The following is a 17,300-nucleotide window of genomic DNA, read 5'->3' on the forward strand; positions in this document are numbered from 1 at the left end:
AAGATGGCAGTGAACGAGTTAAAGTTATATATTGTATGTGATCATGGCAAATTTTAGTTGAATTAAAAATCTCTTGACATATAATTGATTTAATAGGTTAATTTAGGAAATGTAAAATAAAACGTCTTCCTCAATAACTGCTGAATGTTTAGTAGTGTAAAACGAGAATAAAGTATTGAAAACTTGGCTTTATATTACACATTGATTATTATTAAATGATGAGCTAAATTTCTTGTGCAAAAGGAAAAATAAAGAATTGTAGATTTTAAAATACGTGCTATTAAATATTTGATTTGGTCAAACAAAATTCCCATTTAAATTGGACATTTCAACTAAAAAGATGTATATAGATATAAAATCATTTGAATCAGCAATTGAAAGAATCCTTTTCTTGACTTTTCTATAGCTTCCAACACACGTTCGCAGAGGTGAAACCGCTACCACGGTAAGCGTCCTTCACAGCTTTGCCGCCGGCCGCTGCCCTTTGAGTTGATAAACTGTCCCCATTTGTTTATTCTGTTTGTCACCGAGTCCAAATCAATACAGCGCCAGCCCTCTTGCCCTCTGGACTGGCACACAGTCCTGGACTACACACTCCTTGGGAACCTTTTGGAAAGCGGCGAGACTGGTACGATGATGGCGACTGGACCACTGCTGCTAGCTTTGAGCATCACGGCACTGGCGTGGGGAGTGCACGGGAAGGTACGGTACATCTGCAGTCAATCCCAGTTTATAAATGTAGAATATTGTGTGACCCTTAAAAAAAAAAAAATATATATATATATATATATATATGATCATTTGAACATCCCCAGTTACGAGGGTGTGCACACTTTTGCAGCCACCGTATCTATGTTTATTATGACTTCACCTCTGGATAAGATGTTTTTTTTTTCTGATCGAGTGTAAAGGTTAAAGGTTATATTAATACTTGGCCTCTTTTTTATGTCACAAACATGGTATTTGAATGGGGGGGTGTAGACTTTTTATATGCATTATTTATTGTAAAACGACAAAGGCTGATGGCCCTGGATGATTGTTTGTTTTCAGAAAGATGTATCGGGCAGTGCCGCCGTGTACCTGGGCCAGTCGAGAGACGCGTGGAGGCCGCTTATTCACATCACGGTCAACCTTACCAAAATAAGAGAGTGAGTGCATGAACTTGTGCGTGGGCGCGTGAGGTCATCAAACCGTTTGGGATTGTTTGTTCATTTTTTAAAATACATTCTATAATTTAAAATACATATTATGATATAATAAAAAAAATATATAATACGTATAATGTTAAAAAAAGGCATTCTATATTATAAAATGTATAGTATAAAAATATAATGTAAAAAAATCAATCAAGATTTTAAAGATAATTGTTAACAGTAAGTTTGAGATCCTGTTGACCATTTGCGGGTTCTCCTGCCGTGACCCTTTTTATGCTCTTGTTTAGCGTCAAGTCGTCCTTTCAGCTGAGGACGTACGACCCGGAGGGGATCATCTTCTACGGGGACACCAAAGATGGTAAGGACTGGTTCGTTTTGTCCCTGAAAGACGGCATCCCGCTCATGCAGATCAGCCGCAGCGGCGTCCTCGTCAACGTGGCGGGCGGGCCCAAGCTCAACGACGGCCGGTGGCACACGGTGAGTAACGGCACGTTTGCTACGTCTGCCAGCGCTTTGCTTCTTTCCACATTTTGCTACGCTCAGTCTCAGATCACAAGGCCGATACGGAACAAAATGTGGAACCGGGGAAATCCTCTGATTGCACGTTTTGTCTTCCTTAACCCTGGTCAAGCTGGAGCTGAGCAACCACGGCCATTTTGTAGTCCTGGACGTGGACGGCTCGCGGGGGCTGTTCATGGGTGTCAAGTCCGACACCTTGGAGGAGGTGATTTCGGGGTCCCTTCGACTGGCACTTGGCGGGATCCTGATTCCGAGAGAGAGGCTGTTTGTTGAGGTAGTGCAAGACGGCGGTCTGTAAAGTCATTTTTGTGATTTCTTGAAATGCATTTGAAGAGAAGTGGACCGAATTGTTAAGACACGGCCTGGGCGGGGCTAAAAGCGAGCCGCATGGAGGCCATCTGAAAGTCGTCATTCCCTCTGCGGCTATCCACACAACAGAAAAGTTAGCTGTTGATTAGCTGTTAGCTGTTTGCTAGCCGAGGAGCTCCCTGCTAAAAATCCAAAACCAGCATGGACCTGCATGCTTTTTGTTTTCATACTGGTTTTGCCGGTGTCACTAACAAGACGAGCCAAGGCAGCACAGGGTCTTTCAAATGCATTTTTTTTGTCTTTGCAGTTTGAGCCGCAAATGGACGCCTGCGTGCGGGAAGGCAGCTGGCTTAACCTCAGCATCCCCTGGGAGACGGATGCCGAAGAGCTCCGGCCGTGCTATCAAAACATCCGAGCGGGGAGCTTCTTCCCCGGGAACGGATTGGCCATTGTCAACGCATCAGGTGTGAAAACAAAACCGGATTGGCTTGCTCTGATCGACCAATCAGAGGACGGAAACATGCTGATGTCATCAAGGGCCAGTGCTCTGGCCGCCAGGGTGAAACTGCCATCCATCCGATTGGTGAACAAAATATTGCAACTACATCGTTTACATCGACCAGCACTGCTGATTTTGATTCTTGGGCAGATTAGATTGACATGGCAACACATAGAGGCAGAAATCGGATTGGAGAAGAAAAATCCAAATATCCTCCCGCTTCGAAATCAGGGTATTTCATGGACTCAGTCATGTCACTTTGTGTCTCTTGAGCAGTCCTGCAGGCAGACCACGAACGCAGTGTGACGATCGAATTGTGGGGAGATTTCACTAAAATGGACGGGACTATCCTAAGCGTCAGGACTCCTGGACAACCGCTCGTGTTTTCTTTGACTGCCCATAATAACACAAAGGTATGCACGTGAACGGAGATATTTTCAGGAATAGCCAGAGATTAACTTTTTTTTTTTTTGTCCAATTTGCAGAAAGTAACACTCTTATTCGCTGGTCATGTCCTGAGTCTGACAGGCAACTTCAAGAGGCTGGCCATGACCTTCGGAACCGATTCGCTAGAAGTGAGACACGGTGGAGATGAATCAGATATCCTCAGCCCGCTTAAGAATTCCGGGCTGTTGGACAAATTGAGAGGAAGCCACATTGCCGTTGGCGGCCTCCTTGGTAAGATTCAGAAATACAGCTCGACTTACGAACGGGTTTTGGGGTTGCAAGGCGTCTGAGCCGCAAGTATTTCAGTGGGTTGGACAAGGTGACTCAACAACTCGCAAATGAACCTCATTATGGAAACAAATGTGTACCTTCGGCTTGACAAAAGCATCTTTCAGTTGTAATAACATTATTAACCACTAGATGGCAGGAATCACTTTTGGAGAAGAAAAGAGATTGAAGTAAGGTTCAGGTGATTTTAGTGAAACCGACTGAATTCACAAGTCAGGGTCGACGTGTCGTCGCAGAACGGTCATTAACTGCGCCGCTGTCCTTGCTTTGCTCCTCAGGCGAAGACGACGCCGGCTCCCACTTCTTGAAGGGCTGCCTGGAGAAGGTCCAGATCCAAGGAAAGGATGTGGACTTTGATCGAGCTATCAAACACCAGTCCATCTCCTCTCACAGCTGCCCCATATGAATCACAAGCATTTGGTCTTGCTTAGCAAAAGACGACATAATTCAGACTTTTGATACTGACATATTTGGGAGAACTGTACTAGCTCGACTCTAAATTGTTAGCCATGTACAATAGTGAATAAAATGCTTTAATCTTGGACCAAGCTGATCATGTGTGGCGTTCCTGCTCCCTCTAGTGGATATCTTAATATAACATGTAGATTACGTCATTCGTTCTTCGAGTAACGCTTTAATAATTCTTTGTAGGATAGGTTCTATTTGTTGCTTTATATACATATAAAAACGAATCTTTGTCCTGGTAAATTTCTAATAAAATGTTCACCCTCAAAGTAAAATATGAAATGACCCGGCGTGGCTCAATTTTATGATTGAACAATCATTTTTATTATAGGTTAGAATGTTTATCTACAAAATAATTATTTTTTTAAGGGGAAAAAAAATCAATTCACATAAACATACATATACTTATAATTTACATATACTGTGCTAATGTGATGAAAGTAAATAAAAACTGATACTGAAGCGATGAAAAATAAAATGAACGAATATTTTACAGCAATGCACTCATTTATGTTAGTTAAAACATTTATATAGGTTGAAAAAGCAAAATAAACCCTTTAAAAACAGACCACAATTCAGGAGTAAACAGCGGTCGAGCGTTTGCCGTAAATGAGCCTATGCTCTGACGTCACCGTCGCAACCCTGCGTGATGTCGTGCAAACTGGCCGCCCCCTAAAGATGGCGGCGGAGCTGCATCCCCGGAGTGGAAAGCTGGTCGGCCTGTCCAACTCCAACCGCACCGCCCGGCGCAACCAGCCGGTTCAGGAGTTCAACCACGGCCTGGTGCTCAGCAAGGAGCCGCTGAGGGACCGGGACGTCTTCACTGTCCGTATCGACAAGAAGGTACAAAGTAGCGCTAGACTGCCCCCCGCCATTGCCGCCACTGCTGCTGCCTGCTCGGAGCGGGGCGGGCGGGGGTTGATGAAACGGGGAATGCTTGGACAGTGCTCGCTGGGACGGACGGGGTGGAGGGTCCGCGTCTCGGGGGGGGGGGGACTTGTCGTGCCTCCTTGACAGCGGCTCTTCACTCCGTCGCTTTTGTTGTTTGAGCCATAATCATCTTGCAGTGTAAATGTTTGCGTTGGTCACTTTGCCATCGATCCAGTGTGTTAGTTAGCCATGCTAATGAGGTGCTTGCTGGCGAACAAACTCGTGGCTAGTCGAGGATCTCAATTGAGCTCGCTAATGCAGCTCGGCTTTGCATTTGTTGTCTCTCGTTAGCTCCTCGGCTTACGTCTCGGTCAATGGACCTTTTTATCATGACGTCACCCACGTACTTCCGGGTGGCGGGAGCTCCGATGGCACATCACTTACCGAACTCTTGAGTGATTGGGAAAACAACGTTGTTCTTATTCATTAAAAAAAAAAAAAAAAACAACTGCTCCTGTTTTTGGTATCGTGTCAAGTGAGGTCAAAATGTTGAATCCGTGTACAATTTGCATTTCAACACTTGATTGCCTTTTTTTGTTGCTTGGATTATTGGCACGAGCCTTCTCATTTGGTGACCATGATATTTGTGAAAATGCCCTCCACAACATAGATGATGTAAATTTGGTTCCTCGTCTGACTCTTTAGAGGAGTTAAGAGCGGATCAATGGCATTTCGGTTGATTTCAAAACTTGATTTTACATGTCAACCAAGTAATCTACAAATTTACCCACAGAACAAATGAAACTTGCAAGTCGAGGTACAACACGTGGATTGTTGGTACCCCTGTCTTGTTAAAAAGAAAAATAAGCCACAATGGTCACAGAAGATCTCACAAGAGTGCAGCCAAGCTCCCTCTTCTCGACATTTTTGGACATCTGACCTTGTGGGTGATAATGAATCCAGCCCATGCGATTTTCCTCGGCCTCTCATCGGACTTGCGCATATAAGCCGTCAGAAAATCGATGGCGTTCCATCAAAGTGCATCCAGACAGGCCCTGTTATTCATCCCACTCGGCTCCACAGGAAGTGGAGGCAATTTTCATTTTGGGACGACAGGGAACACCTGCAACTCCCTTAGTCCCTGAAAATATCATCTCATTTTTGTGCTCAAGAAAAGTCACGAAAAATGCTGCCGCAGTGATCTTTTAATTCTTTATTGCTTTTATTTTAAATTGCATTTGAGATCTTGTGGTTTGTCGGCGGTCCTTGAACGCACCTCGTGCACTGTTTATGTTTCTTCTATGTGCAATTAGTTCCTAGTCTCCGCGGTCAATTCCCATGTATTTCCATAATCGATTCTAAAAAAGATTCGATTGATGAGCGCCGTGTTGATGTAACATTGATGCACGCTAAATGGTCCCAAATTAAGAACGAGTAGTCTCGCCCAATCCTCGATACAGTCATACCTCGATGAGTTCACAACTTTCGTCTGCCTCGCATCGGCGTTGGCCTCAATGTCATGCTCAAGGTCATTTTCCTGCGTGTGTGCGTGTCGTTAGCTGATTTGGCTTGAGCACCACGTTGGTAAGTGTTAGCCAACTTATCCTATGCGTAAAGGATTGAGGAAGTTTTGAAATCGTTTTCTTCATAATTGAAAACACTTTGCCGGTGTGGTAACCTTGCAAAGGCATTTGAAGGCAATCTCGCTGCATCCAAGTCGCAACTGCATCGTAGTGGAATGCAGTTTCAAATTGGAGCGGTTATATTTATATCTTACACTATATATATATAGTTACGTTCAATAGCACAATTTGTCGGACGGAGACAGATATGAGTATTCACGCTTATGTAATACTCGCCGATACCTCGAGTGCTTTTGACCTATAGAATGATGAAAACAAACAAAGAGCTTTCCCTCGTATGCTGATGATGGGTGGCCAATGTGTCAAACCAAGTAGCGCCGACTAGTGTCTAGGAGGACTTGTATGATGTCAAATTGTTTATTTATTTATTTATTTATTTATTTATTTATTTATTTATTTATTTATTACTGGTTTGTTAAAAAAAACAAATGGGACCGGGGGGAAATTCAATCGTAATTGCGTTATTGGACAGAAAAAAAATGGCAATTCTTTTTTTTAAATCTTTGAGCCATTTTAGGCAGACAACAAAACATTTGGGTGGCCGTTTGATTTCAACTTATGCCCAGCTGGTATTTTTTACATCTTCTGCATGCGATGTGGCATTTTTTTCACTGTCCCGAATATGCTAAAAATGTTTCTTCTATTATACTGCTGCGGTCCCCACCACCAAGACGCCTTCTTTTTTTTTTCTACGCAAGCTACGTTCCTCCCTCACTAAAAATATCTCCGCGGATCATCAAACAAATTGCTTTTATCCACCTGCACGTTTTAGTCCAGCCGCAGCTTAGCAGTGACTCGCAGGCTCCAGCGTGATCAGACCAAAAAAAAAAATGTTTCTCCTGTCCTGCGCCGGTTGCCCGTGTTTCTCAGCGTTGCCTTCTCGCAACCCGTCGCAGGTGAACTCGTGGAGCGGCTCCATCGAGATCGGCGTGACCACGCTGGACCCCGCCCTGCTGGACTTCCCGAGCAGCGCCACGGGCCTGAAAGGCGGCTCCTGGATCGTGTCGGGCTGCTCGGTCCTCCGCGACGGCCGCTCGGTGCTGGAGGAGTACGGCCGCGACCTGGATCAGCTGGCCGAGGGCGACCGCGTGGGCATCCAGCGCAGCTCCCGCGGAGAGCTCCACCTATGGGTCAACGGCCAGGACTGCGGCGCGGCCGCCAGCGGCTTGCCCGCCAAGCTGTGGGCGGTGGTGGACCTGTACGGCAAGTGCACGCAGGTGACGGTGGTCAGCTGCGAGCCGCCGCTCGCCTCCGCCGAGCGAGAGATCGTCCTTCGGGAGGAGGAGGAAGAGGACGAGGAAGAGGAGGACGATGGGGTGGTTTGCCGGCTACGGGAGGACGCGGGCATCGCCGCGCTGATGAATGTGGCAGCGATGAATGGAGTCATGATAGGGGAACAAGGTAAGGGAAGAGAAGGGAAAGCCTCGAGCCACGCGTCGTTCCAAATTTTTAACAAAAAAGAGCAACCCGACAGAATCCGAGCTCGGCAAACGTGCATACGGGCCGAAATTCGTACAAGCAAAAAACAAAGTTGATACAAAATAGCATTAATAGCAAAAATGCTAATGTGTGTTCCCCCCCCCCCCCCCTCTTGTGGTCATCAGTGCCTGAGCTTAGTTGCGGTCACAGCAGACCAGACAAGTTCCCCAACAACCTGGAGCCAGACGCAGGTATGAAAAGCTGCCACTGCCGCTGCCGCCACCGCGGTGACACGGGCTCTGTACTGATTTTGCTCTTCCCGCTTCTTGTCAGTTCTAACCGAGCACCAGCTCTTTGACGTGTTCAACAACGCGATCGTGTCTTTTTACCGAGCCGAGGATGAGGGCGGAGGGGAGGAAGGCGGCGGCGCCGGCAGCGGCAGCACAGGCACGGGCACGGGAGGAAGCTCGGCCACAGGAAGTGACAACTCCTCGTCGAGGAGCGGCAACAGAGGAAGCACCTTGAGCAATGACAGCGGGGTGGGAGCGCGGGATGCTGGGAACACGAGCAGCAGCCCCGCCGGTAACGGAGGAGGAGGAGGAGCCTCTGCGACGGCTGGCGGCTTGACCACGAACGACGCGTTGCTCTTCCACGAGAAATGCGGCACCTTGATCAAACTGAGCAATAACAACAAGACAGCGGAGAGGAGGCGGCCGCTGGATGAGTTCAACAACGGCGTGGTCATGACCAACCGCCCGCTGCGGCACAACGAGATGTTTGAGGTGAACATTTCTTATTTTTAATTATTATATATATATATAATTTATTATACTTTTCTTTATTTATTCTTTTTATTATATATATATAATTATTATATATAATTTATTATACAATTATTTAGTATTTGTAGTTCCCATATTTAAAAAAATGCATTAAAAAAACTATTTCATCAAATGATTTGAATATGTTTATTATGAATTTGGGAAAATGTTTTTTTTTTTTCCAGATCCGCATCGATAAACTGGTGGACAAGTGGTCGGGCTCCATTGAGATCGGTGTGACCACGCACATCCCAAGCAATCTGGATTATCCTGCCACCATGACCAATCTGCGTTCAGGTACCGCGCTCACGCGCACACACGCACGCACGCGACAAGGCTCGCCAGCCAGTGACGTCACCCTCATCAATGGCAGGCACAATCATGATGAGCGGCTGCGGCATCCTGACCAACGGCAAAGGCACGCGACGGGAGTACTGCGAGTTTAGCCTCGATGAACTACAGGTTTGTGAGCACGCACACACTTTATACGAGTTAAGATGTTTTTGCTTGCTTGATTTGTTAAAAAAAAAATGCTGCATTTGTTTGATATACATCATGAATTTTTGATCTTGTCGTTTCCCAGTTTTATGAAGTTGATTTTTTTGTAAAGTCAATATTTGCAAATAGAATATTGACAAATATTTGATTTTTTATGAATTTATTTTTACTCACAAACCCATTACAGTGTAAGACAATGACAGTGTAAGATCATGACATTCAACCGCCTCCACTCTCCCAAAAAATGACAAAGGAGTCAAACTTACATATAATAGTCAAATGTTTTTTCTGTCACTTTGTTTTTTGCAAATATTGAGGTACCCCCCCAAAAAATGTCATTTGTTTTTGTATACTTTTAAATTAATTAATGGGTTATCAGAATCATTTGTTTTATAGATTTTTTTTTAATTACTTGGACAATTAATGGGTTATCAGAGCCATTTGTTTTTATAGATTTTTTCAAATTAATGAAACGATGAATGGGTTATCTGAATCATTTGTTTTTAATATATATTTTTAAATTCATTGAACCTTTAATGGGTTATCAGAATCATTTGTTTTTATACAATTTTTAATATTGATTGAACAATTAATGGGTTATCAGAAATTTGCTCTGTCAACATGGTACCCGTTTAAAAACGGTCTTTGTGTTTCTTGTCAGGAGGGCGATCACATCGGACTGATGCGCAAAGCCAGCGGGGCGCTTCATTTCTACATCAACGGCATCGACCAAGGTGAGATGAACTCACGGCCTTGTGAAACAAACGGGACCAGAGTCTGTAAGGAGGTCCCGTCCTTTTGAAGGTGTGGCAGCGGCGCAGACCCCCGGCGTGGTTTACGGGGTGGTGGACCTCTACGGCATGGCCGTCAAGGTCACCATTGTCCACAACCACAACCACAGCGAGCGCCTCCGCCGCAACAACGCCATCATGCGGGCCATGTCGCCTGACGTGGGCCGGCCCAGGCCCGCCCTCACCCCGGACGCCGACGCGGCTGAGCGCCTGCTCTTCCACGCCAACTGCGGCCAGAAAGCCGCCATCATCAGCGACGGCAGGACGGCGCTCAGGCCACAGTAAGCTGCTCACTTTATTTTATTCAAGAAATATAAATGATTATTGATGTAAATGTTCTCACCCGGAATTTGCCTCTCGCCAGCGCCACGGACGACTTCAATCACGGCGTGGTGCTGAGCAGCAGGCCGCTGCGCTCCAACGAAGTGTTTCAGGTTCGGATCGACAAGATGGTGGACAAGTGGGCGGGCTCCATTGAAATCGGTGTCACCACGCACAACCCCGCCTACCTGCAGCTTCCCTCCACTATGACCAACCTGCGCTCAGGTAAATCTAAAAAAAAAATAAAAATAAATAAAGGTCTTAGCAACGGTCTTGATGTTCCAACTGTCTTTTTTTTTTCTTATCTCTAGGGACATGGATGATGACAGGAAACGGTGTGATGCACAATGGAACAACAATTCTGGATGAATACGGCCACAACCTCGACCGCCTCAAAGTGTGTAAAAAATATATATATTGGGGGGGTTGTCCATTTAATATTTTAAAGACAGATGATTATTTTTTTCCATTTCTGCTGATTTTTTTTTGCACATTAGCTTCTTTCAACATAATAGAAACTCAAGCATGCCGCCCAAAATTTTACAAATTGATATTCTATAGTCATGTCAAATATTCAAATCAAATATTTTGCCCGTCACTCATACCTTTATGATGTCAAGCATTATTCATGATATCTTATTGTCCGTTAATCAATCATCGGAATTTTTTACAGCGCATTTTTTATTTTTCCCTATGTGTAACGATTGTCTCCCCCAGGCGGGCGACACCGTCGGCGTGGTGCGCAAAGAAGACGGCAGCTTGCACTTCTTTGTCAACGGCGTGGCTCAGGGCCCGGCGGCTTGGAACGTGCCCCCCAACGTCTACGCCGTGGTGGACCTCTACGGCCAGGCCGCTCAGGCCACCATCATGGACGACATGGGTGAGGGCGGGAGGCCCACCAGCGGCGCACGACTCGTCCGCTCGTTCCGGTCGAGCATTGCCGTTTTTGTTTGTGCTCCTCAGTGGACCTCCCCCCGCTTCCCGAGGACAGCTCAGAAGGACCGGCGGCCGTGTCCCCCGGGAGCCCTTGCTCGGTTCTGGGCGCCGCCACCGACCTGCGTTTCCACCACCTGCACGGCACCAACGCCGTCATCACCAACGGGGGGCGTACGGCCCTGCGCCAGAACTGCCGCAGCGAGTTCAACGACGCCATCGTCATTTCCAACAGGCGAGGGCGGCGAAGAGGCACGACGGCGTTTCCGTCCCGTCCGCGCGCTAAGACGCGTGCCTCCACCTCTCGTTGCAGGTGCCTTCGAGACGGAGAGCTTTTTGAAATCATCATTCAGAAGATGGTAGACCGCTGGTCGGGTTCAATCGAAGCAGGTCGGGAGCTTGCGGAATCTGGAAGGTTGCCCTTGGAGCTTCTCCAACACCAGACGTGTGCGTCTTTGCGTGCAGGCGTGACTGCCATCAGGCCGGAAGAGCTTGAGTTTCCCAACACCATGACTGACATCGACTACGACACGTGGATGCTCAGGTATGCCGAGCCAAGTTTCGAAAGGCAAATTGGGCTGGGCTCCCGTCACTTGACTTTGGTCTGGTTCGTCTCAGCGGGACGGCCATCATGCAGGACGGCAACACCATGCGCAACAACTACGGCTGCGATCTGGACTCGCTGACGTCGGGCTCGCGCATCGGCATGATGCGCTCGCCGATCGGTGACCTTCATTATTACATCAACGGCGTGGACCAGGGGGTCGCCTGCTCCGGTCTGCCGCCAGGTCAGACGAAGAGAAAATTCCTCTTGGTTTTGTTTTGAGTAGTATTGGACTATTTTTTATTCCCCCCCCTCAGATGTGTTTGCGGTGATCGACCTGTACGGTCAGTGCGTTCAGGTGTCCATCACCAGCTCCTCTGGCCCTCTGGACAACAGCTTGTGCACCAGCAACATCACCGAGAAGAGCTTCCCAATCCACTCTCCAGGTGGGAATGAGACGGCCTCTCGGAGCCAAACGATTTGCTGACTCTGCTCGTCGTGTGTGTGTGTGTGTGTGCGTGCGCGTGTTTGCATAGCGGCAGGAGTCGCCCACAGGTTCCACGGCAAACACGGTAAGAACGTGGTGCTGCTCGGCGAGGGCTGCCAGGCCATCCGAGCGGGGGGTTACGCCCACGGCATCGTTTTCAGCGCCAAGGAGCTCAAAGTGGATGAGCTGTTTGAGGTGCCCGCTTCGTCAGCCGCTTAAAGTACATCGTTGGGAACGAACGTAAAATGACTTTTTTTTTTTTTTTTTTTCCTGCAGGTGAGGATCGACGAGATGGACGAGCAGTGGTGCGGGTCGCTGCACGTGGGCCTGAGTACGCTGCCGCCCCCCGAGCTCCCGTCGTGCCCGCTGTCCGGCTTCTCCCCCTCCCTCCCGCAGCTCCGCGCCAAGGTCACTTGGCTGCTCTGCGGCTCCGAGGTCCGGCGCAACGGCGTGCTGCAGCGGCAGAACTACGGCTGCTCCTTGGACCGGCTGACGGTGAGCCGCGCCACGCTCGCCTTGATGTCGGTCGGTCGGACTCGCGTAAACAAATTTGTGGCTTAGGTCGGCAACCGTGTGGGCGTGAAGAGATGCGGCGACGACACCATGCACGTCTTTATTGACGGCGAGGACATGGGCCCCGCGGCCACTGCCGTCGCCAAGGTAACCTTGAATAAACGGGCACTCTTGGGACGTGCAATCGGTGGCTGCGTCCCCTTTTTTTTTCTGTAAATAGATTTTATATGTAATATACATACTATATTATGTATAATAATATATGTATTTTTTTATATATTATATAATTTACATATATGTAGATGATTGACTTTTTTTTTTTCTTCCCCCCCCCCAAGAATGTGTACGCAGTCTTGGACCTGTACGGGCAGATTACGGCGGTGTCCATCGTCAGCTCCACGCTGATTGAGGACGCGGAAGGCGTCAAAGTGCCGTCACTCTCCTCCGAAAGCTGCAGTGAAGGAGAGGATGACGGCACGCCCGTCACAGAGGTGCACCACAATAGAAAAAATACCATTTTTTTTGGGCCACCGCCACTTATGAAAACAAAAGTACTGTCGTACCTCATGTAAGTGAAATCTTAGTCGTTGGTTCCAGGCGGCAAGTGAGCCGTGCGCGCCGGTGCCCACCGCCATGGCCTTCCTGGAAAACCACGGCAAGAACATCCAGCTGTCCAACCAGAAGCTGACGGCGGCCAGAGTGTCCAGCTACAACCAGGGCCTGCTGGTCACCGCTCAACCTCTCAACCAGCAGCAGCTCTTCCAGGTATCCGTCAAGCGGGCGCCGCCGTTCTTCCACGTGGCTGATGTCCTCTTCGATGTCCAGTTTCAGATCGACCGCCTCAATCCGTCGTGGACGTCGTCGCTTTCGCTGGGGGTGATCGGTCACTCCCCGGACCGGCTCAACTTCCCGTCCACGGCGTGTTGCCTAAAACGCTCGGCGTGGCTGCTGCAGAGGGACTCCGTTTTCCACAATTCCCTCAAAGTAGACGCACCCAAAAAAAAAGTCCTTTGCAAAAAGTCGACCGGCAAATTGAGCGCAATTGGTCTTCCTCCTCAGATATGTGAGAACTACGGTCCTAACTTGGACACGTGTCCCGAGGGGACGGTGTTGGGTCTGCTGGTGGACGCCAACAGTTGTCTCCACCTCTACGTCAACGGCATGGACCAGGGCGTGGCGGCGCAGGACATTCCCTCCCCTTGCTACCCCTTCATCGACCTCTACGGCCAATGCGAACAGGTACGCACGCACGTGTGAGACATGGCATCAAAACGGGCGTCAATCAACACCTCCGCTCTTTGTGTCAGGTTACCATAGTAACAAACAACGTGCCGGCCGTGGGTGGAGAAGGCGGCGACGCCCGCTGTCAGTGCGACATGGAAAAGGCCGACATGGTTGACGGTACGTGACTGAAAATGTTTTGGAAATGTCGACCGATTCGTGGTATTTTTTTTTCCTATTATATTATCTTTAATTTGGAATGTTATAGGTTGAATATTTTATATTTATATACATTTATTTTATATTTATTTATATTTATTTGTTTGTTTTTCTAGGACTTGTGTACTACTTTTTCCCCTCCCTTTTTGAAACACACAACACAAAACAAATATAGATATATATTAAAAAAAAAAAAATCAGACACTTTTAGCCAATTTTTCGCTCTGTTGTAAATTTAAAACAGACACACGGGCTACTCGTGTTGTCCTTGGATAATATTTGCAGTTATCCAAACCTTGGCTTTTGAAAGGCATGGTCAATCAACCCAAACAGTGGTGGTGGCGGCAAAGACCTGATTCTCCTTTATTTTGTTGGTCCCGCAGGAATCAAAGAGAGCGTGTGCTGGACACCCCCTCCCGAGGTCAACCCCAACAAGTCCTGCGAGTACCAGGCACTGTGCTCCCGCTTCAAGGACCTCCTCACCATACCAGGTGAAGTCAAGCACCATAGCTCGGGTACCAACACTTGTTTTCATCATGCGTAACCATGGTCACTTTGTCCACGGCGTCAGATGGCTACTTCAGTGAAGACGCCAAGTACAACCTGTGCTACTGCGAGTCCTGCCACAAGCTGCGAGGGGACGAGGCTTACTACAAGAGAGGAGAGCCGCCACGGGACTACGCGCTGCCTTTTGGATGGTGCTGCTTCGCTCTCAGGTGAGCAGGGGCGGAGGATTTGAGTCTCTTTTGCTCGGCTAAAAGCCTTTTGGCTCAAGGCATCTTTTTTCTCCAGGCCTGTTTCATGACTTTATTTTTTAGTCATTCTGCTGATTTAAAATCTTGATTGTCATCGCTTCACTTTTAGGATGATTTTGGCAGATGCCGCTTGTTTTGGAACGGATTGACGCCATTGCCATTCACTTCAATGGGCAAAGTTGATTTGAGTCACGCTAGACTGTAAAAATACACATTTCTCGCGACTCGCTCGATCTGACTTGATGCAGCAACTGGCATGAAATCGAGAGGTGGAACTCATGGCGCGCCTTTCTCGTTGGTAGGATCAAGCCGCACTGCGAGATTTCCACGGCACTGAAGAAATGGCACATCGCCTACCACGGCACCAGCGTCGGGGCCCTGCGCCGCACGCTGGACCACAGCCAGCTGCTTCCTGGTGCGCAATCACGACACATGCCCGCCTCTTTCCGCCCCACCTCACGCTTGACCAATGAATTGTCACCGCAGGGACGTCATCCATCTTCTCGGTGGCTCCGGCCAAGGCGGAGGGGCCCGACGGTTACGGTGATCGGGAGGAGAACAGCGCCCCCGCGAGGGAGGTGCCCCGAGTGAGACTCTCGCCCACCATGCGCTACTCCGGTTTGGAGACATTTGCTCCTAAAGTGCAGTAAGTTGACTTTTGATATTCCTTCAAAATGACCTCAGAAAAGGAGGGCGCCCCTAATGAATTTACAGTTAGCCACAAACTGACCCGCTTTGGCGCCTTCTCCCCCCCGTGCAGATTTCGGGACCCCCGCTCTCACCGCTGCCACCAGGCCCAGGTGGGCTTCCAGGTGTGCGTGCGGCCAGGCTCCTACAAGGCGGGGCCGCAGCAGACGCCGGGCCACGGCGGCGAGCCCCTGGACCCGCGCTTCAGCAACTCCGAGATCGAGTGGATCACCAAAGAGCAAGGCGGCACGCTGCTCTACGGCCTGCTGGTGCGGGTGGAGTGAGCGTTCCCCAGACTTTTGAGAAAGTGACTAGCAAATCCAAGCCCTGCCTTTGAGCAACAGACTCTTGTGGGATCCACTCGATCGGAATGATTGTTTTTCATCTTGGCGAAGAAGAAAGGACACTGCCTGCACTTTATGTTTCGGCATTTTTTTTTTTTTTTAACTGGACAAAATAGCAACACGACACATTTATATTTGTTGAACACCCTGCTTTACAGGCTGTTCAAGTCAGTGGGGCCGTCACTAATTTATGACTGAATTGTTTTTACGTGCAAAAAGAAAAAAAAAAGAGAAAACTTGAATTTTAAGAGTGAGCTTTTACAACTGGCTTGTTTACACGTTGCGTTGGGATCCCGTTTGTTATTACGAGCCTGACCGGATTTCTGTTTCCTCTTCAGCGGCTCTTGTTTCTCACCATCCAGACAAAAAAAAGGGTTTGTCCGGACCTTTTTTATGGAATACACAAAATACCCAACTAGGGACGGAGCTCCAACTGAGGCTGATTTAATACAGTTTGTTTTACGGCTCTGCTCGCAACTCAAATAATTATTCCCTCCAAACAAAATTCTAATGTGATTTTTAAAAACTAATCCATTTTAAATCCATCTGAATTTTATTCTGCCAAGTATTGGAATTGGAGTCGACTTATGGACTAAAAAAAAAAATCCTGTTGGTCTGATATAATATAGTAAACTAGAATGTAAAAAAATCAGTTTTTTGGGCGGGGAGACGAAAGTTAATTCCATTTTTAAAAATTCATGCTTAAAGTTATTGGACAGAAAAGAATGGAAATTGCAAGTACGGGACTGAACTGAACTTGTACTCAGGTGAACGGACAGTGGCCGGAGGTCACGTCAGCTGTCGCCACCTAGTGGTGAGGTCCCTGCAGCGCACTGATTTTTGATCGCAACACAAGGCAAAGAAATTGACATTGTAATGGCTTGAAAAAGCTTGTACGGTGGGCCACTTGTAAGGCAAGGTACCACTTGAGTTCAAACTAACTAGGAAAGTAGGATTACTTTTCTATTAGGGCATTGGGGCCATCTTTATGCTATCTTGGGACATTTCAAAATGAGCACAGAAACAGCAAATAGGTTAGTTTTTCAGTGAGTAACAGGCGAGGTAAACCAACTTTTTTTTAAACCTTCCAAGTGTTGAAGTTAGAATTACTGTCAAAGCAGGCAACCCTGTTTACGACTAATCTTCCCACTGCATTTTTTTTTTAATCTTCAAAAGAGTTCACAGTTCGAAAATCATAGGTCAACAAAACGTTGAGGCCTCATCTGAACAAAATGGCCGACGTTGAGAATGGTATTAACGAGGGCTTTGAGTTTTTCTTTGTTTGCGTTCTCAATCCCGGTTGAAGATCAAAAACCTTCTTCGAGCAGCTGGGATCCAGTGAGATCCCAAGGGGTTGGTTGGACAAAAGGAGAAAAAAAAAATACACAATCAAAAATGTGAAAACTATTTTATGGGTAATTTATGGCCCAGTGCTGCTTTTTAAATTGTTTTTTTTCTTTCTGTATGTTGCATTGTATATAAATATCTCCCTGATTTATATAAATATATATATATAAAAAAGAAAATAAACTGAAAGTATGCACAATTGGGTG

The 17,300-nt window shown here is 47.4% G+C and overlaps 2 protein-coding genes across 5 annotated transcripts; both read left to right on the forward strand.

Moving 5' to 3' along the window:
• The first annotated feature begins 636 nt into the window (after nt 1-636).
• Nucleotides 637-3,622, forward strand: shbg (sex hormone-binding globulin). The gene is made up of 7 exons (XM_068650232.1): nt 637-702; nt 1,051-1,148; nt 1,442-1,631; nt 1,786-1,878; nt 2,290-2,446; nt 3,010-3,159; nt 3,495-3,622. The coding sequence occupies exons 1-7, from the start codon at nt 637-639 to the stop codon at nt 3,620-3,622; spliced, it is 882 nt and encodes a 293-aa protein (XP_068506333.1).
• Nucleotides 3,623-4,337: 715 nt separating this feature from the next.
• Nucleotides 4,338-17,293, forward strand: neurl4 (neuralized E3 ubiquitin protein ligase 4). Of its 4 annotated transcripts, XM_049753265.1 has the most exons (29): nt 4,338-4,524; nt 7,091-7,595; nt 7,799-7,864; nt 7,947-8,395; nt 8,620-8,731; nt 8,808-8,896; nt 9,594-9,666; nt 9,737-10,004; nt 10,088-10,269; nt 10,356-10,441; nt 10,762-10,924; nt 11,008-11,212; nt 11,291-11,367; nt 11,443-11,521; nt 11,596-11,765; nt 11,839-11,967; nt 12,058-12,203; nt 12,285-12,503; nt 12,570-12,668; nt 12,860-13,012; nt 13,119-13,286; nt 13,347-13,505; nt 13,581-13,760; nt 13,829-13,922; nt 14,345-14,452; nt 14,533-14,677; nt 15,019-15,131; nt 15,203-15,362; nt 15,477-17,293. In XM_049753265.1, exons 1-29 carry the CDS (start codon nt 4,360-4,362, stop codon nt 15,685-15,687), a joined length of 4,773 nt encoding a protein of 1,590 aa, XP_049609222.1. In that variant the 5' UTR covers nt 4,338-4,359; the 3' UTR covers nt 15,688-17,293. The 4 variants fall into 4 exon arrangements, with proteins under 4 accessions (XP_049609222.1, XP_049609202.1, XP_049609211.1 ...); XM_049753245.1 differs by having other exon boundaries at nt 11,291-11,521; XM_049753254.1 differs by having other exon boundaries at nt 11,291-11,521; nt 12,064-12,203.
• Nucleotides 17,294-17,300: the final 7 nt, after the last annotated feature.

The sequence above is a fragment of the Syngnathus scovelli genome, chromosome 1, assembly GCF_024217435.2.
Source record: "Syngnathus scovelli strain Florida chromosome 1, RoL_Ssco_1.2, whole genome shotgun sequence".
Classification (NCBI taxonomy): Eukaryota; Metazoa; Chordata; class Actinopteri; order Syngnathiformes; family Syngnathidae; genus Syngnathus; species Syngnathus scovelli.

Coding starts and splice junctions, on each gene's coding strand:
- shbg (XM_068650232.1), top strand. CDS start 637: ATGGCGACTGGACCACTGCTGCTAGCTTTGAGCATCACGGCACTGGCG. Junction 1,632..1,785: donor ACGACGGCCGGTGGCACACG/GTGAGTAACGGC, acceptor ACCCTGGTCAAG/CTGGAGCTGAGCAACCACGG. Junction 1,879..2,289: donor AGTCCGACACCTTGGAGGAG/GTGATTTCGGGG, acceptor TTGTCTTTGCAG/TTTGAGCCGCAAATGGACGC.
- neurl4 (XM_049753245.1), top strand. CDS start 4,360: ATGGCGGCGGAGCTGCATCCCCGGAGTGGAAAGCTGGTCGGCCTGTCC. Junction 11,213..11,290: donor GCCATCGTCATTTCCAACAG/GCGAGGGCGGCG, acceptor CTCTCGTTGCAG/GTGCCTTCGAGACGGAGAGC. Junction 14,453..14,532: donor GGACCTCCTCACCATACCAG/GTGAAGTCAAGC, acceptor CCACGGCGTCAG/ATGGCTACTTCAGTGAAGAC.